The 19,116-nt window shown below is 42.0% G+C and overlaps 1 protein-coding gene across 3 annotated transcripts in view; it reads left to right on the plus strand.

The window, feature by feature from the left end:
• LOC128531070 (phosphofurin acidic cluster sorting protein 1-like) overlaps nt 1–19,116 on the plus strand; it is a 54,350-nt gene that overhangs the window by 18,128 nt on the left and 17,106 nt on the right. For all 3 annotated transcript variants that reach the window (XM_053505002.1, XM_053505079.1, XM_053505010.1), the window contains exons 2-4: nt 16,407–16,494; nt 17,886–17,975; nt 18,311–18,436. In XM_053505002.1, coding sequence (XP_053360977.1) covers nt 16,407–16,494; nt 17,886–17,975; nt 18,311–18,436 — 304 coding nt within the window. The remainder of the gene's footprint in view (nt 1–16,406; nt 16,495–17,885; nt 17,976–18,310; nt 18,437–19,116) is intronic.

The following is a 19,116-nucleotide window of genomic DNA, read 5'->3' on the forward strand; positions in this document are numbered from 1 at the left end:
AGAGACAGTTTCATCATGGAGCTTGATGGGTTTTACAAATGCACTAGACAATACTGTTCTTATAAGAACTTATCCAGAACATCTGACCTTCATGTCTTAAAATAACAACTGCCCTTTTGCCATGTGTGTTATTTCATAGTTTTGAAAAAAAATCTAGTATTGCAGCAAAGTTAAGAAAATAAATTACAGGCCTCCGAGTGGCGCAGTGGTAAAGCGCTCGTCCCATCATCCGGAGATCGCTGGTTCGATGCTGTTACCTCTCACAGCCGGAGGCACAGAGAGAGCTGATTGGCCGAGCTCTATCAGGGGGAGGGATGAGAGGTACTCGCGCTCCCACATTAATCACGGCTCTACAGCCAATCAGGGGCGTCTGCGAGCTCGCGCACGCGGAAGCAGCGGCTAGCGCTTTTCTCCAAATGTGTTACTCCGCCCCTAATGGTGCGTGAGCAAGCAGTTCGAAAATGCTGATGTCACGCGGTTCGGAGGAAACACGTGAGGAAACACGTGATAGTCTTTGCCCTCCTGGCTGAATGGTAGTAGTAGCCTTAATGTGGGAGCCCTCTAGTGACGGGGAGGAATCGGCCACGACTAAATTAGGGGGGAAAACGGGGAAAAAATCCCCAAAAATAATAAAAAGAAAAAAAGAAAATAAATTACAAAATAAAACCACACTGGTTTAAAAGTCGTATCTAAACTCTAAACTGATTTTGTTTTTCAATTTGATTCAGTATCACTTTATGTTTACTGTCTGATTTGTCTCAAGCAACTCTATATACAAACACATATAGGTTTAAATTATTACTAAAATATTGCTAAAAGTCAAAATAATTGTACTGGGCAACTTGGTTGAGGCCATGGCTGTCAATTTGGATGGTTCTGTTCGTCTGTGGTCTGCACTCCATGTGCTCTGAGACAGGTAAATGTCCAAGATGTCTTTGAAAACTGTTGTAGTTATAGTAACCGTGCTGAAAGACGTTTGGCTGTTGGTGGTTTTTGACTAATCTCGTCATCATCAGAAATCCTTGAACGTTCCATCACATCGACTTTCAGCATCAACTTTGAGTTGAGAAACAGCTATTTGAACATGACTCCGCCCCTTTTTTGGGTGACTAACGCCTCCTGCGTTAAAATGCGTTAAAACGCTCTCGCTCACGGTCGTGGGAAAGTGAACAAACGCGCGACGCCGAAACGCTCAGACGGCACGACGGGTAACGGCTCACGTGCCGCTTCAGCTGGAAACGCATCACGCTGCTGATGGTGATGGGGGCAGCAGACGTCATACAACACTCTGTTGCATCCCAGTTTTACCCAGAATGCTCAGTAACAGAATGAAGCATACACGCACACACACACACACACACACACACGCAGGTCTGTTAGCACTAGCTATTGTGTCTTACACACAAACAAATGTTTAATTGTAAAGCAGAGACTGAATCAGACCATTGGCACGGCGACTGACAGGCGGGCCGGGTCACGTGACGGCCGTACGTGCAACACACACACAGACACACACACACACACACACACTCACCCTCTCTGATCGTTATCCTGGAGATAATCTGCTGGTTGTTCCACTTCTCTCTCTCAGCTCACTTCCACTGTCCGCTTCTGAAAATATTCATTCTGATCGGACCGGATGTGTTAACTGATTCTGGATCCATTTTAACACACACACACACACACACACACACACACACACACACCACATGGTCTGCATGATAAAACCGTCACATGCACAGATGTAGCAGTTGCATGTGCGTAGTCGAGTGGGAGTCAACATTAGTAATGTAAGTGTGTGTGTGTGAGAGAGAGAGTGTGTGATGGTGAGCCATTCTAATTACACTATGCCTCACCAACTCACACACACACACACACGTGCCCATACACACATTCTGAGACGAGGGAGAACAGGAAGTTGGTTTTCTCTCCTTCTGCAAACATGAGTGGCATGCGTGGGAGAGAGAGCGAGAGACCACGGCGTATCCGGGGAAACCAAAGCGAGAGATGGAGAGAGAGAGAGAAAGATTGGAGGAGAGGGAGGAGACGGGTTTGATGAAATTGGATGCAGGGAGACGGGGCTATTAAATTTAGCGAGATAGAAAGAGAGAATGTGTGTTTTTTTTTCTGTGCTGTCTGGGAATGAAAAGTCTTTCACTGACTGCTTTTTATCACACACCACACACACACTACACACCACACTACACACCACACACAGATACTACACACACACACACACACACACTACAGACCCCACACAGAAAGTGAAGGAGAAAAGAAATATGGAAATCACTCCATCTGAAAAATGGCTCAATTAGAGCTGGGACGAGTGTAATTAGGAAACATTCATAAATGACATTTAACACACACACACACACACACACACACACACACACACACACACACAAAAGCCCAATCAGATACGTGACTAAGAACATAAAACTGCACATCTATAATGCCTTGAACACACACACACACACACACACACACACACACACACACACACACACCTACCTCTTCACAGCATAATGCCACAGTCTCTATTGTCACATCACGGTGCAGCAAATCACACAATCTTTGGTTTTCAGGTTTGGCAGTGTGAAATAACACACACACACACACACGCACACACACACACACACACACACACACACACACACACACTTTTCTCTCTCTTAGATGAGCTCTCCAGCCGTCTGTATGACTGTGAATGTCACCTTCAGTCTGTTGTCTTGTTTCCTTCATTCACACACACACTGTTTACACGTGAAGTCTGAGATCAGACCGGTAGAGCCGAGCGACACAGTGTGTTAATATCACCATATACAAACTTCATCATCACTATATATATATATATATGTCAAATTCAAATTTTCAAATTTAAGTTTTATTTGTCACGTGCACAGTCATACACAGTACAATATGCAGTGAAATGCTTTTATGTATATATACTCTTCCAATCAGTAACAGTTTCATTTTCTTCTTTTTTCTACTTCTACTTTTTTCTTCTTTTGATTCTGTAAAGCAGCTTTGCGACAGTGATCGTTAGTTGAAAGCGTTAGTTAAAAGCGCTCTAAAGATTGAATTTTAATTAAATAAGAGTGACTCCGCCTTTCACTGTGCTGCGCCGTATCCCATCACACAGACTAGCTAGCTGTAGCTGCAGGTTAGGAATTTTACCTGATACGATACAATTGTTCTGATACCACCGCGGCGATCAGACTTTATGACTCTGGTGTCAAAACGAGTGTGTTCAGTGAAACTACCGTATATTTCTGGTCAGGAACTGAATGAAGTGCAGAAACAGCAACTGGGTCAGCGTTTTTTTTCCTCTTTTCTTTAAGCAAGCAACACTGACGCGCTAGTTAATAGAGCATCTCTCTCTCTAGTCTGTCTTGCTAACATGGATAGTGTTCATGTTGTGTCTTCAGCAGTAACATGTTGTTGTTGTTGTTTATGAGCAGTTGCCATGGCAGTGAGGAACCACAAATAGCTCTCCACGTTAAAGAAGGTGATTTCCTGCCCAATAAAATGTGTTTACTGTGAATTATCATCATCAGATATCTACCAGTATGTGTCTTTTCCAGTCAGCACAGTTAAAAATGGAAATGGAAACTACCTAAATGGTAGCATTGGTACTCGTATTCGGTCTAACACAAAGAGGTACCGGTGCGTCAATCAATGTGGTCTTCGCTAGTCGTTTTTTGAAGTTTATCGTATGTTCTCATACAGAAAGCATTCAGATTGTGATGACCTATAAATTGCCAGATACAAAGAATTTGCGTGGTCATGTACATGTGACGACATTAGTGGAGAATAAACCAACATAAACAGCACTTATGCACCTCCTAAACCTTTTGAATTAGTGCTTATTCACCCCATCATAGTGTTTATACCGCGGCGATAGCACTTTATGATTCGCGCATCCAAACGAGACCCCCAGACTAGCTTGCCTGCGTCATCATCTGCCTGGTTTCAAATGAAAGCCTCTTCAAAGTGAATATAAATGAGTGAGTCACTTTTGATATATTCACGTTTCACGTTTCTGTTTGGCTGTACACGAGTCAACCAATAACACCTAACATGTTTACTGAGACATTTTCCAGACTGTTCCACAGGATTGAAGCAAATCCTGAGAGAAAGCTTTATACTCTCTGTGAAGCTTTTACTGAGGTCCACACTGCACCTGATCAAATTTTCAGTGAGCGTTTACTTTAAAGGTCACACATTATACTCTGTTTGAACCAGTTCAAATAAGTCTTGGTGAGCTCCAAAATGCAACGTGTTAAAGCTCCAGCTGAAATATTACAAAGATCAAGTGTTCTTCACTCCTGTTTCACAGCAAATAAGGTACTGCACCCCTGCACCCCTTTACGGAAATGCACTTTTTTTGACTGAAGTGACATCACAAGGGATGGGAAATTAAAAAGGCATGTTGAAGCAGATTTACAGGCAACATTATAATTTTATGCATTTATAGTTAATGTTGTGATTCAAACACAAAAAAATAATGACTGGAATCAGACCGTGCTGTCATACAAGCATAGTGCATTTCTTTAGTGATAAGTGTGGAGTTATTCTGTTTATACCGCTGTGATTACAAACGTTTAGTTTAATGAACATAATCAAATTCACATCACACATTTCAACACTCTGGAGTTAGATTTAATTTCGTGAAACATTAGAATGACATCTTAGTTACTAATTCCTTACTTATGTTACAGCAGCGATAAACAGTCACACTCCTCACCGTCTCTCTCTCTCTTTCACTCTGTGTGTCTCTCTCTGTTTTTCTCTCTCTCTCTTGATGGCTCTCTCTGTTGCTCTGTGTCTCGCTCTCTCTCTCTCGCTGTCTCTCTCTCTTGCTGTCTCTTTCTCTCTCTCTCTCTTGCTGTCTCTCTCTCTCTCCCACCTGGTGTCTTTCTCTGTGTCTCTTTTTCTCTCTGTCTCTCTCTCTTTCTTTTTTTCTTTGTCTGTCTCTCGCTGTCTTTCTCTCTTCTTTCTTTCTTTCTCTGTCTCTCGCTGTCTCTCTCGCTTTGGTTCACACAAAGCGCTGTCAGTGAAGGGTTTCACAGACAAAATGGAGGACAAAAAGAGTGGTCCTGAGACTGACAACCGAGACTCTGTTAATCTATATAAATAAATAAATCAGTCGATTGAGCGCACTAAGATTAACGTTCATGTAACATTCAGAAATATTTGTTCTATTATAAAATTTAAAAAATCTTTGTTCTGTTTTGTCATTAAAAGTCTTTCTGTTAAAACATGTTATAATTAAGTCAGATTTGATTTCAGCTTTGAACTGTTCCTGTTTACAAACATCAGTAGCAAATGGTTATTTATTATGAAATATGCAGTAACAGCCGGAAGTTTGGACACATCTAATTCAATAGTTTTTCTCCATTCTAGAACAACACTGGGGATTTCATTCATTCATTCATTCATTCATTCATTCATCGCCCATACCGCTTATGCTATGCAGAGTCACAGGAAGCCTGGAGCCTATTCTAGGAGAATTGGGGCACAAGGTGGGGTACAGCCAGGACAGCGGGCACACACACACACACACTTATTCACATATTGAGGGCAGTTTGGGAACACCATTTAGCTTAATGTGTTTGTATTGTGGGGGAAAACCTGTACTGTGAGAGAGTACCTGGAGGGAACCGACCAAGCACTGGGAGGATATGCAAACTCCACACACACAGACCCAAGGAGGGAATCAAACCAGGACCCTGGAGGTGTGAGGCCACAGTGCCAACCATGACATATGGCACTAGGTAATTAAACAACAACAACGGTCATTTGTTATTTTAAGACACTAAGGTCAGCTGTTCTGGATCAGTTCTTGCAAGACACCCATTAGACACCACTATGGAACTGTCTCTCATAAAGACCTTCTCAGAAAAGCAAGACCAAAACTGACCTCTGCTGCTGAGGAGAAGTTCATTTAGAGTCACCAGCCTCAGAAATCACCAAATAACAAACAGCACCTCAGATTAGAGCCGTTATGAAGCTTTACAAAGCAGAAGTAGCAGAAACATCTCAATAGCAACTGTTTAAATGAGATTATTGTATGTTATTTTGGTTGCCTTCTGCATTTTTTTATAGTGTAGAAAGAAATAAAACTCAGGAAAGACCATGGAATTGAAAGGTGTGACAAAACTTTAGACTGGTACTGTATATCAGAATAACACTAAATACAAGAATTAATTTATTGTTAGACTTTATTAAAACAAGAGTCTGCATCACTTTAAGTGGTCTTAGCCTCTGGGCCAATCAGAATCGAAAATTCAAGAGGTATTAAATATAGAGTATGATAGCTGGTCTCCCAGGCTTTATACGTTGCCTTATGGAGCATTTAAGCTAAAAAGAAAATGATGAATAGTAGCTTTTGTATGCGTTGTAGGCTCATTTTTATGTTTTTTATTTATTTATATTAATTAATATAATTTAAGTGTAAAGACTCTTAGTCTGAGTATTAACTATCTGATGTAGCCTGTATGTCAGATGGAAAGAAACGTCAGACTGCTACAGAACGAGGACATGGCGGGATGAGTGACGGATTAATTAGACGCCTAATCCGCCATAACGCCGCAGTCTATTTTCTTCCAACGCGATTGCCATTTCAAGAGTGCGGAGCTCGTTCTCACCGTTTCCTCTTGAGGAATCTCTGTTGCCATCTCAAGACTGGATCCACAACTTCATCTGCTCGAGTGACGTTTATTAGCCGAGCTCCCGGAGACCCGGGGGATCGAGTCCGCACGGACTGCAAGAGCAGAACTCTGATGTGATGCAACGTTGTTGTTGTTGTTATTTTTTTCTCCCCAAAGTGCGGAAAATAGTAGAGGAGCCGACATAAAAATGCTTACAATGTCAGAAATCTAAAATTGAATCAGCTCTATTGAGATTCGGTCGGTCGACACTTGGCTGCTGCTGCTGCTGCGTATTCAGAAGGCAGAAAGTGTGAGATGGTGATTACACAGATGAGATAGAATGAGGTCACATGCACCTCTTTACTGGAAAGCAGGAGGATTTCTATTGTTCTTGGTGCCAAGGGTACACCAGGTGTTTTTGTTGAGGGGGAAAATTTTTTTTTTAAAGCACTTGAGCTGAGCGGAAGCTCGTTACGTAGATGATGCGCATGTTCAGGGCTTGACAGGAAGTCAGAGGGCGTGTCCTTAGCAATAAGGAAACCGGGCTTCAGAAATCAGCCATGACCCTCATTATCCTTACACACACACACACACACACACACACACGCCCAGAGATACAGGAACTGCTTTTGGGGTAAATAAAAATGATCCTGAACTATACTAACAGTATACAGTACATTCTACTACTTTCTACTCTACTAACCTTTAATAGCCACTGAGCATTTTATTAGGAACACCTGTACACTTGTTCCATCATGCAGTTGTCTAATCAGCCAATCATGTGGCTCTCCACTCATTCCGTCATGCTTTTCAGCTCAGCACGATAGGTGGATGAGCTACAACAGCAGAACACCATGTCTGGTTTCACTTCTCACAACCAAGAAGTGAAAGCTGAGGCCGCACTGGGAAAAGGATAACAAAACATTTGAAAAACCTATCTGGTGAAAAAGGATCCTGATTTACTCTCCTGAGGCAGACAGAAGGGTAGAGTCAGCAAGCATGAATTCATGGACCCAGCCTGCTTTGTGTGAGCAGTTCAGTCTGATTGTGTTTTTTAGGTTTGTTAACGCCAATTAATCATCACTTGAAGCATCACCTCAGCATGTTGGAGAATTGTTGTTGAACATGTGCATTTAGATTAAGATTCAGCACAATGGAACTATTTTTTCACATTTCCCAGTTAGGAATCTGGGGTCAGAGTGCAGGGGAAGAACACGGGGATCACAGGATACAGCTCACCAGGAGGGTTTAAGGGTCTTTCTCAAAGGCTTTACAATAGGGACTTGGCCTTGGTGCTAGTTTATACAGTATGTGGTGCTATTGCTGGTTCAGAGCCAGTTCAATAGCAAACCTTATAATAACTGGCTTTGTTTTTCCACAGGCTAAAGAGTCATGTCATTATGTCACTGTATAAGTCTGTGTACTTTCCCAACAATGCTAGTGGCAAGTAGGACAAGAACAATGTTAAACTTCACCATGGCTTTGCGAGCAGTTCTCCTGGGTTTTTGTTCTAGCCTAGCCAAGTGTTGGTGTCGCCATGGAATCAGATCTCTGTCTGTTTGGCTGTCTGAACACAAAGAACCGGTTCAGGCATCGGCTCCAAACTATCTCCGGAGTATAACCCAGTAACCCAGAGCCTTAACCACCTGAGCCACCGCTGCCCCAATGTCCATCCCTTCATGGCCACAGTTTACCATCTTGTAATAGTTCCTTCCAGCATGATAGAGAAGTAAAAATAGTCTCAATCTGGACTCATGAACAATGCGGTCATTGTTCTTTAGTGGCCTTCACAGTGACCGGATCTGAATCCGGTAGAACAACCTTAAGACAGGAATCACGTGATGCGATCATTCAATATGGACGAGTGTCTCAAAGCAGCATCTACTACTGTACGCCATACGCTACGCTATCCTATGTTACACCGCACTACACTACACTGTTCTCGACGAACTTCAGGAGGGATTATTTATAGTTTTTTATTTATTTGTTTAGAATTTGAAATGTTCCCCAATCAGAGACGGGGCAGTAAATAATGCAGCAGCACCGGCACACGGCTCTGAATCAAATCAATTTGTGACAGTGCAGAGAACGAATTCCACTCGCTGCTGTTTGGTGCACCTAGGACTGAGTCATCGTCTGAAGGGCTGCTCTCTCTCGCTCCCTCTTTCTCTCTCTCGCAGGCTTGTGTTTGTAATGCTGCTACAATGAGAGACGAATGTGTGTGTGTTTATGCTTCAATGATCAGCTGTGAGCTGGACGAAACCAGGTGAATAATAAGAAATGCTGCAATCAGAAGATCAATAGGAACTCTCACAGTGGAGCTGAAATCACACACACACACACACACACACACACACACACACACACACACAAAGAGGGAACAGATTGAGGAGACAGCAGTCTAAAAATCCTCAAATAAACATGCATACATATTGTTTGTGTGTGCAAGTGTTTGCGTGATTATGGGTCATAGTCGACTGCTCCAGTCTGTCTGGCGGCTTCACTCTGTCTCTGAGCGAGTGTGTGAGCTGCATCTTAATCCCTCTCTCTCTCTTCGACACACACACAATCTCCTCATACTCCTGTCAGGTGTCTTTGAGTAAATTGAGATGAACAGCTCTGACATCAAGGGGAAATGCGTCCTGGGTGTGTTGCTGCACGTCTGTCTGGTCTTTCTGGGACCCAGACGTCTAACAGATAACATGAAGGTAATCAGTTGGATAATGAAGGAAGATTAAAACCTCAGTAAATAAGCTATTTTTCCCCCTTTTTTTCTTTCTAGAGCCTGTATTAAAAATGATAGGTGAGTAAATCAGAATAAAGTCCGTTTTACTCGTACATCCCCTGTGGTTGTCATAGCAACACCAGTCACAGCGTGTGAATGCCAGGAACAGGTAGTACCACCGATGATGTTCAAAAGGCGGGGGCCAGAAAGCATCCATAAAACGCATCCATGGCAGCAGTGGACAAAGTGTACAATCCTGTAGAAGTGGAGTTCCTCAATTTTACACTTCTACCTGAGGAAAAGTACAAAAGTACTTGGCTTTAAATTTACTTCAGTATCAAATGTACTGAGCTTGTATCATCTCCCAATATCTCCCTGTGATCGAGTGGTTTCACAGAGAGAAGACACACCATATTTGTGCGACCGCTCATTCATTTTAAACACTGGATGTGATTTTTAGTATAAATCTGCTTGGGGTGTTTCTCTGGAGAATTGCAGGCCGTTAGTCAGCCGTATTTGTTGAGGTCCAGAGGGAGGAAGGAAGCCAGACGCCTCACTTTAGCTGTTTTAGAAGCTGTTGCTAACATCGCTATGAAATCACCGCACTGCTGCCAAAAAATGTTTTTTTTATTTAAAATTTATATTGCCCCGTGGGTGGGGGCGGAGTCAAGTGGGATGAGACAGAATGGAAGCATTTCATGGAGGAGGAAAAAATAAATACTGACAGATCATAACAGAGCAGACTCTCTCTGTTTTTCTTTACTTTTAAACTTTTACTGTGTATCTTTCTTTCTCTCGCTTCATCTCATTTTCGTTCATTCTCTTCATCTCTCTCACTTTGTTTCTCGATTCCTTTAGTTTCTATGTAGCACAGGCTTTATCTCGCTGTCTGTCTACATCTTTTTCTTGCACACAAACACGCTCACGTGCACACTCAGGGTTATGTTAGAGGTATAAGGTATAGTGCGTGTGTGTGTGTGTGTGTGTGTGTGCGCGCTGTCAGAGTGAAAAGGAGTGAGTGAGTGAGAAAGGTGTAAGGGATAATAGAGGATTGGACGCTAGTGTTTCACACTGCAGAGTTACTGTGAGGATTAATCAATGAGAGAGAGAGAGCAGTGTGGGTGTTACATCTACAGAGTAAATGAAGTGTGTGCATTAATCCTGCTGCGTTATCTTTTCCAGCACGTTGACTCTCAGCACGTCCACTGGTTTTTGTGACCTTCTCAAGGACACTGAAACACTGCTGTGTAGCTGTCTGTGTGTGTGACTGAGAAAAAGAGAGAGAGAATATGTCTCATGAAATTATACAAGTGTTTGCCATGACAAGGTCAAACGTGCCCTGTGTGTGTGCACGGAATAAATAAATCACATACTGCATGCTCCTCCTCCTGACACACACACATTAGGAACAGGTGGTGTGAAAGAAGCAATCACACAAACGACAGGAACATCAGCACTGCCACACTCAGTCTGACACTGCAGCTGTTAAACACACACACACACACACACACACACACAGGCACTATATTTTTACTCGTCTTTTCAGGAATGTCCTTCAGCATCAATAGAAATAGAAAGATCAATCAGTTTTCGTTTTTGTTTTCATTTATGTATTTCTTTGTTGATTTATTTTATTTTGAATGTATGTAGCGCTTCATGATTCATGTAAAATCTGAGTTTTCGTGTTACATGCCTTAAGAGTTTTTTTCCGCTCAAGTCTTCTCTGCTAATTATAAACTTTCCATGCTAAACACAACCTTACACTAACACTACAGCGATTAGATTTACCTCAAGCCGAGACTGCCTCGATTAGATTTATCCCACACGGACATCACATCGATCTGACGCTACAGCTTTTTAATTTACACTAACCTCACACTAACACTCTAGCAAATAGATTTACCTCATGTTGATGCTACAACGATTTTAAGGATCTCATCCTGAAACACTGTATTGATTCGAGTTACCTTGTGCTCACACTACATTGATTAGCTTTACTTCACGCTACAGCAGTTAGCTTTACCTTATGCCTACACTACAGCAGCCAGCGTTACCCTTATGCTACAGCACCTAGCTTAACCTCACGCTATAGCAGTTAGCTTTACCTTATGCACATACTACAGCAGCTAGATGTACCCTCATGTTACAGTGCTTAGCTTAACCTCATGCTACAGCAGTTAGCTTTACCTCACTACATATTTAGATTAGATTTACCTCGCGCTAACACGGCGTCAATAAAGTTTACCTCGCGCTAACTGTGTTGATTTTTTTACCTCGCGTTAACTGTATATTGATAAATTACTTACATTATGCTACATTAGCGTAGCTTACCATAATGCTGCCATAAGTGTTCATCCCTACTTCTGTTCGTTCCTGTGTTCCCAGTGAATGCTGACTGAGCTTAGGCTCCTGATTAATAAGAGCTGTACCTACTAAATTTACAAAGCACAATATCTCCAGTCTGGAATAGTGCACTCGACTACATTAGCTGTTGTTTTTAGCTAACTAGCCTGTTGTTATCTGTGCTTTCACATGCACAGTGTTGAGTTCTTTTGACTCAGACATTCTTCGGTGCTGAGCAGAACAACACCGGCACGGGTTCAGTTTCAGTGAGGAAGCGATTCGGGCCTGAGCTCCCTGCATGCATGACTAAGGAAGTTTCAGCATGTGTGTGTGTTTTTGCGTGTTTTTTAGCACTGTACGTCTTTCAAACAATTACAATTTTTTCAAAAGCTCGACTAAACATGTGAATGCTCCCTCAAATACAGCTTTAAGATAATATCTGTATGGTGTATTTGTTGTTGTTACTACAGGAAGTGAAGAGCACATAAACATGCATGAGTGCATCGTCATGTCTCCTGTATCGGTCGTGACGCTGCTTATTAAACTGTTTCTGGGAAGTGAAAGCATGAGAGTGCCTGAGGACGATGCTAATGAAATTCTGCTCAGCGTCCCCTTGGGACACTATTTTCAAATGACTGATTAATGTGTGTGTGTGTGTGTGTGTGTGTGTGTGTGTGTGTGTGTATATGAAATGATTTAAGTGCTAAAAGCCATTTAAACTGCTCGTGATTGGCTTCTCAATTGACCTGCTGATGCATCCTTCCTCACGTTCATCATCATCACGTCCATCTGCTTCACGCTTCAGAGGTTAGCTGTGAACAATCAGACCTGAAGAACGAGGTGTTTCTTCCTGTACACAAACAGGAAAGAGAAAGCACTGTCGGTTCTGTAGAGACGCTGGCGTGCGATTTACGACTCCTCCCCAGAGATCAGGAACGGTGAAGAAGTTTATGACCCTCGTCCCCGAGGCCAGACGCCGTGTTGCGACTGGCTGTGGAGTAATGGCTTTATAACCGGCTAATGAATACGGGATATAATGCATCGTGTCAGAGCCGACTGTGCTCTGTGTGTGTGTGTGTGTGTGTGTGTGTGTGTGTGTGTGTGTGTGTGTGTGTGTGTGTGATGAATTTGCTGGCGTTAATAGCGCTGCTTTGTCTCTTCCAGTCAGTCGCACTTCCTTCTGGTTCTCTAGAATCCAGTCCTGACAGGCTTTCCACTAAAAGCTCAATTAGCCTCTGACTCATTTAGCGCTCAGACGTGTGCTAATAATCAGCAGCAATATTATGTTTAGCAGGACGCTGTTTCGCTGAGATTCCATAAGAGGCTGGAGCTTGTCATGTCCGTCTTGCCTACGCTACTTTATGGATTATTAATCAAAAACGTCTATGCAAATGTGACCAAATCCGTCTGTCATCATGACCTGATGTCGCATAAAATAGCACAAATTTGTGTCGTGAAAATCTGTGTATTTGCAATTCATACGATGACGTCAGACTTCCTTGGTTTTTTAGTATATTGGTCTATTTCAATCAGTCTTTTAGGGACTAAAAAGGTACACTTGCTCCCCCTGTCCTCTACCAAGTACTGTACACTTGTGCTGTTTTTGCTCTCCATACTCGGATACATTTACGTATTTTCACACTTCGATCCAACAGGTGGCAGTATGCACCTACTTGGTTTGTGAGCTACCATTAAACACGACAAGAAGAGAACAAGGAAGTTGACATTTTGCGTTCTGTCTAATATTATTGATATTTTGGAAAAAATGTCAAGAGTAACGCTTTCGTTTGCCTTCCCACTGCGTCAGCTATGGCTGTGTTGGTCAGAGGATAAGGTTATCATGTGACTACTTCCGTTCTCAGGTACGATTGGCTCCCACATGCTGCTAAAAGAGTTCATCCCTACTTCTGTTCGTTCCTGTGTTCCCAGTAAATGCTGACTAAGCTCAGGCTCCTGATTAATAAGAGCTGTACCTACTAAATTTACAAAGCACAATATCTCCAGTCTGGAATAGTGCACTCAACTACATTAGCTGTTGTTTTTAGCTAACTAGCCTGTTGTTATCTGTGCTTTCACATGCACAGTGTTGAGTTCATTTGACTCAGACATTCTTCGGTGCCAAGGTGGTGTTTAAAAGTGAACGATTGCTTTCTCATTGGTCAAAATAAACCAGATTTGGGGGTCAAATTATATTCGCATTAGATCCCAGGGCCATAATGTGAAAACAATCTTAGACTAGAGAGCTGTCGCATCTGTACTCTCTGCTTAAACCTATTAGCTCGCAAGCAACACCATCATTAGCTCGCTAACTAGCTAAAGTCGAGGGTAGCTGCATCCATAACAGCATTATGTTTTGACACTCAGGGTCAAAACGTAAATTTTGCAAAAGCTCTCGCTCTAAGGGAATAGAGATTGGGGCCGTCCGGGACATCGGGAGACGGATACTCACCACCCCGAGGAGATATCCGTCATTTATGAGGCAGTTACTTATGGGTTTAGGTTTCCAGCTTGTTACTCTTACTCTAAAAGCAAAAAAAAATTTTTTTTATAAATTATTATTTTTGTGTAATGTTTGAAGGAAAAAACAAACAAACAAAAAAACAGCACCAACAGACCAGCTCCAGTACAGCTCTACACGTCACATAGGATCGAGTCCAAACATGTTTTTTATTTATTTATTTATTTTTTAATGTATCATGGTTTCCTATAAGTTGGTCATTAAAGATTTACACTGTGTTTGTCAATTAGGAATGGCCGCTAAATATAAAACCCCGTCACAGTATGTGCTATAAAACATTAAACTCAGCAGGTCGCTGACTGGAATAATGCCTCCTACTGCGAGCTTTAAATCGAATTTCATTTAAATTAAAGTCATAAATTCGTTGAACAGCACCTAAAGGTCATGTGGGGTCATGCAGCAATGCTAGTGATGTTTTAATCATCTCTGAAGCTATATACATTCGAGACACTGTATTGTCACTGCATAGCGTTGGCTAAACAGGAAGAGTTAGTAAGCTAATATTGCTACATTCGATATACTGCTAAATCCGTCCAGCTAACTTTACATTGAGAGTTTAAACGTAATTGCCAGTTAATTAGTTGTCTGGTGTATAAAGTACACAAAATCCTACAAAAGCTGATGTTAGCTAACAGGCTAACATCAGGCTAAAATGAGGATGACTGTAGCTAACAGGCTAACATGCGGCAGCTCCAGTGAAACCTGAACAGCTAGCTTATTGCTGTCGCCAGCAACGAGATAAAAGTCATGGATGCGTTACGGTAACACAGTGGCGTCTGAAAGACACGCTAGTTATTGATGTCTTTCTTAAAGCTGTAATATTTCTTTTCCACTCTAGGTTTATACTGCATGTATGGCCAAAAGTATGTGAACACCCAACCATCTCACTGTGGCCGTTCCAGAGCCATGGGCTTTATCACACAGCCTTCTAATACTGCTGTCATAATCTTCATTGTCCTGAAGAAGATGGACATGATGATGGTATTTATAATGAGATGATTGAGGATATTGTTAATGAGCATGATGATAGTCATGTTGAAAAGGATGATGGATGTTGTTAAGGATAATGACACTGAGGATGATGGTGAGGAGAACATTCACGAGGTTGAAGATCAGGATGATGAGGAAAAGGACCTTCATGAGAAGCAGGATGATAAAAATGAGGAGGATGTGAGGATGATGATGATTATGTTTAGGATGCAGTTAGGATTAGAATGATAAGGATGTTAAGGATAAGTATGCCAATGCTTATGAAGATGATGGTGAGAATAAAGATTGTAAAGAGGATGAGGGTGAGAAAATAAGGATGATGTTAATAATGTTATTATAATTCCACTGTACAGAGTCAAAACAACTCAATCTAACTGTATGGTTACATACACACACACACACACACACACACACACACACACACTCCTCCAGAGACACAGCATATGTTTATGACAGTAAGATGCCCGGTACCAATTCCGGTAACGACAACAATTGTGCGCGTGTGTGTGTGTGTGTGTGTGTGTGTGTGTGTGTGTGTGTGTGTGTGTGTGTGTGTGTGTGTGAGTGTGCGTAAAAGACACAGAGAGATTGTAATTGATCTGTGGTGTTTCTCTGCACCTGGCCTGATTGAACAGAACTATTTCAGGAGGCATTTCAGGGCCGAAGCAAAGTCTGAATAATTCAGCATGGTGACCTTCTCTTTCTGACCAAAAAGCCTCTCTTTTATCACACACACACACACACACGCACACACACACAGAAGAGTGAAAATTTGTGTGAACACACACAAAGTTTTTTTACAGTAATGTCCAAAGAAGCGGTAGTGTGTTGAGTGAGTATTAGTGTTCTTACTGGCCACTTTAATAGGAACACGTGCATGATGTTAATGTTGTCCTGTAAGGCGGCGCTGTAGCAGCTGTGTGTGCGCGAGTGTGTGTGTTAAATCCTGGAGAAACGGCACACAAGCCTCAGTTCTGTGGCTATGACAGGCTTTAGTTTTAGGTTTAGTTGTGAGGATTTTATAAACTGCTTCCTGTGTAGAACAGGAAGTTGATCTCTGTGTCATTTACTCGTCCATCGTTGGTGTCTTCAGAGAATGTGAGTCACGTGAGTGTGACAGAGATTTGAATTGTCTCTTTTTGTTTCTGTGTGTGTGTGTGTGTGTGCGTGACAGGCTCTTTAATCTGACACTGAAGAAGCTGGTCATGCTGAAGGAGCTGGATAAAGATCTGACGTCGGTGGTCATCGCTGTTAAACTCCAGGTACTGCCGTCCTGTTTCTCTTTTCCTCTGACATTAATAATCTAATGAGAACAAAGAGAGCAGAGAGATCAAAGCCTGTGCTGCTCCGTCTGCATTTCATTTCAGTCTTTTTCGTTGTTCTCGCGTCTCCTTTAAAAGAGGAACTTTTGAGCAGCTTCAGAGATCTACTAAGCACATGCAGAAGCAACTATGCCTGACCAATCAGCAATGTTTACTACCTCAAGCTCCGCCCTCTCTGGTAGAACATGGGCATGGGAATCACTGATCACCTCTCAATACGATGTTATAACGATACATTGGTGCCGATTTGATTAAAATTTTGATTCTATAAGTATCACGATTTTATAAATATCTCAATTCCATATTACATTTATCCCTGATTTTGTTAAAATTTTTAATCTTTAAAAAAAGTTTACTAATTAAGTAAATGTAGCCCATTTTTTTTATAACATTTAGTTTTCTCACTTAAAAAAACAAACACAGCATTTAAATTATACAAACTAACTTCAAACACAAGAGATTAACATTTAACATCTTTGTCCTCCACTATTATTATTGTTTCTAAACAAACTACCACACGGGATGAAAATGTGTAAATAGTATAGAGTGTGCCTGTAAAGTTGTAAAGTAACTGTAAAGTTTTACCCCCAATGTCTCAACACTCAAGTTGACAGTGAGCGCGCGGGTTAAGCGGCTACAATTTTTTGACTAATTAGCGCTTTTTGAGACCGGGGTGAAGGAAGTGTAACAAGTGTTATAAATGTAGGAATAGTTTAAAAAAATCCTGAAAACGACATGTGAATTGCTAAACAAAATTCATTAGGATTTGTAACAGAATAGATTTTTTCAGGAGTTCCTCGATATAGAGAACTCAGTATGAAGAACAAAGATGAGTTTATGGAGATGGGCCTGGGTTCCTGAAAAGGTTCTGGTAATAATCACTTTTCTGCTCCTTCCTCCTGTCCTCTGGGAACGAGTGTTAATGGGCCGCTCTCTGATGCGTCAGAAATCAGAAGTGTGAAAAGTGCAATCATGATCTCTCTCATACACACACACACACACATACTGCATCACAATTCTCCATCCTTGTCTTTCTTGTGTTTCTTTCTCACATGCTCAAACACTCAACCTCTACCTCTCTGTGGTCATCTCTCTCACACACACACCCATAATCCTTGATTCTGTAATCTCTCATCCTTTGTCTGTCTCTCTTTCACACTTACACACCCTCCCTTTAAAAACATTTTGTCTACATGTATTTGTCTGTCTTTGTCTCTCTCTCATACTTCCAAACACTTCATCTTTATCCTCTCTCCTGTGGTTTATCTGTCCCTCCTTCATACCTTCCTAACACCTACTCTCCTCTCTGTCTTTCTGTGTCTCTCTGTTAGGGGTCGAAGAGAATTCTCCGCTCCAATGAGATCTTATTGTCCTCAGCCGGACTGACGGAGACAGACTTGCAGCTCACGTTCTCTCTGCAGGTCGGTGTCTTTTTTTGCGTCGATTGCAGCGTTATAAAACATTTATTACACGTTAACAGGCTCCGCACTGACGTGTTAGATCTGGTGTGTGTGTGTCTGTGTGTGTGTTTATGGCCGTTGTAAATGCTGAGCTGCAGTGTAAAGCTGGAGTTAATAGCTGTGACAGTGTGAGTGTGTTATAATAATGTTACTGTAATAAAGGAAGTGATGTCACTTAGCAGGAGGAAGTTGTACAACTGAATTCAGTGTGACACAAAGGCGTGGTGATTTGAGCAGCGTGTGTGTGTGTGTGTGTTTGTGTGTCTGTGTGTGTAATGCCGGGTGTGTGTCCACAGTATCCTCACTTCCTCAAGCGTGATGCCAACAAACTCCAGATCATGCTGCAGAGGAGGAAACGCTACAAGAACCGAACCATCCTGGGATACAAGACCCTCGCACTGGGACTCATCAACATGGCCGAGGTACACACACACACACACACACACACACACACACACTCACAGATATACATATACATTTATGAGTACCGAGCATCATGTATCACGCGCTTCTTGTTGTCTTCACGTGATCACAACTGAGCCAACGGTTTTTTTCTCTCTTGCGCTGTGGAATCGTGGGTAATGGTTTCCCCTGCTGGGTCTTAGTGCTCGTCTCTTACTGGTATAATCAGATCCGTGCACGCGTGTACTATTTACTATAATATTGTGACCACGTGTGTGTGCGTAAAAAACACACATATTTTTCTGTCTGTATGCGTGTGTATACAGTGCACATGTACTGTTTATTATAAAACAAGCAAAAGAAAGTCTCGTTAGAAAAGTTAAAGATCCATTTTCTCTCTCTCTGTCGTTATGTCTGTGCGCACGGGTAATTTGACACCGTGCCCCTTCACACACACACACACACACACACACACCCTTACATGACCTTCCACCCCCTCTTGGCTTCAGACACACACACACACACACTCTTGTTCTCTGCTCTACATAGAAACTCTGCTCTGTCGCGATTCTTTTTAAAGGTAAAGTGCAGGTAAATTTGTTTTATTTTTACTGTACAGCAGTGATTCCGTTAGTGTGTCACTCACGTGAGTGTCATTTGTGATGTTCTTTACTATTTTTTCTGACAAAACAGTCTTTAC

Source organism: Clarias gariepinus, chromosome 1, assembly GCF_024256425.1.
Source record: "Clarias gariepinus isolate MV-2021 ecotype Netherlands chromosome 1, CGAR_prim_01v2, whole genome shotgun sequence".
In the NCBI taxonomy this organism is placed as follows: Eukaryota; Metazoa; Chordata; class Actinopteri; order Siluriformes; family Clariidae; genus Clarias; species Clarias gariepinus.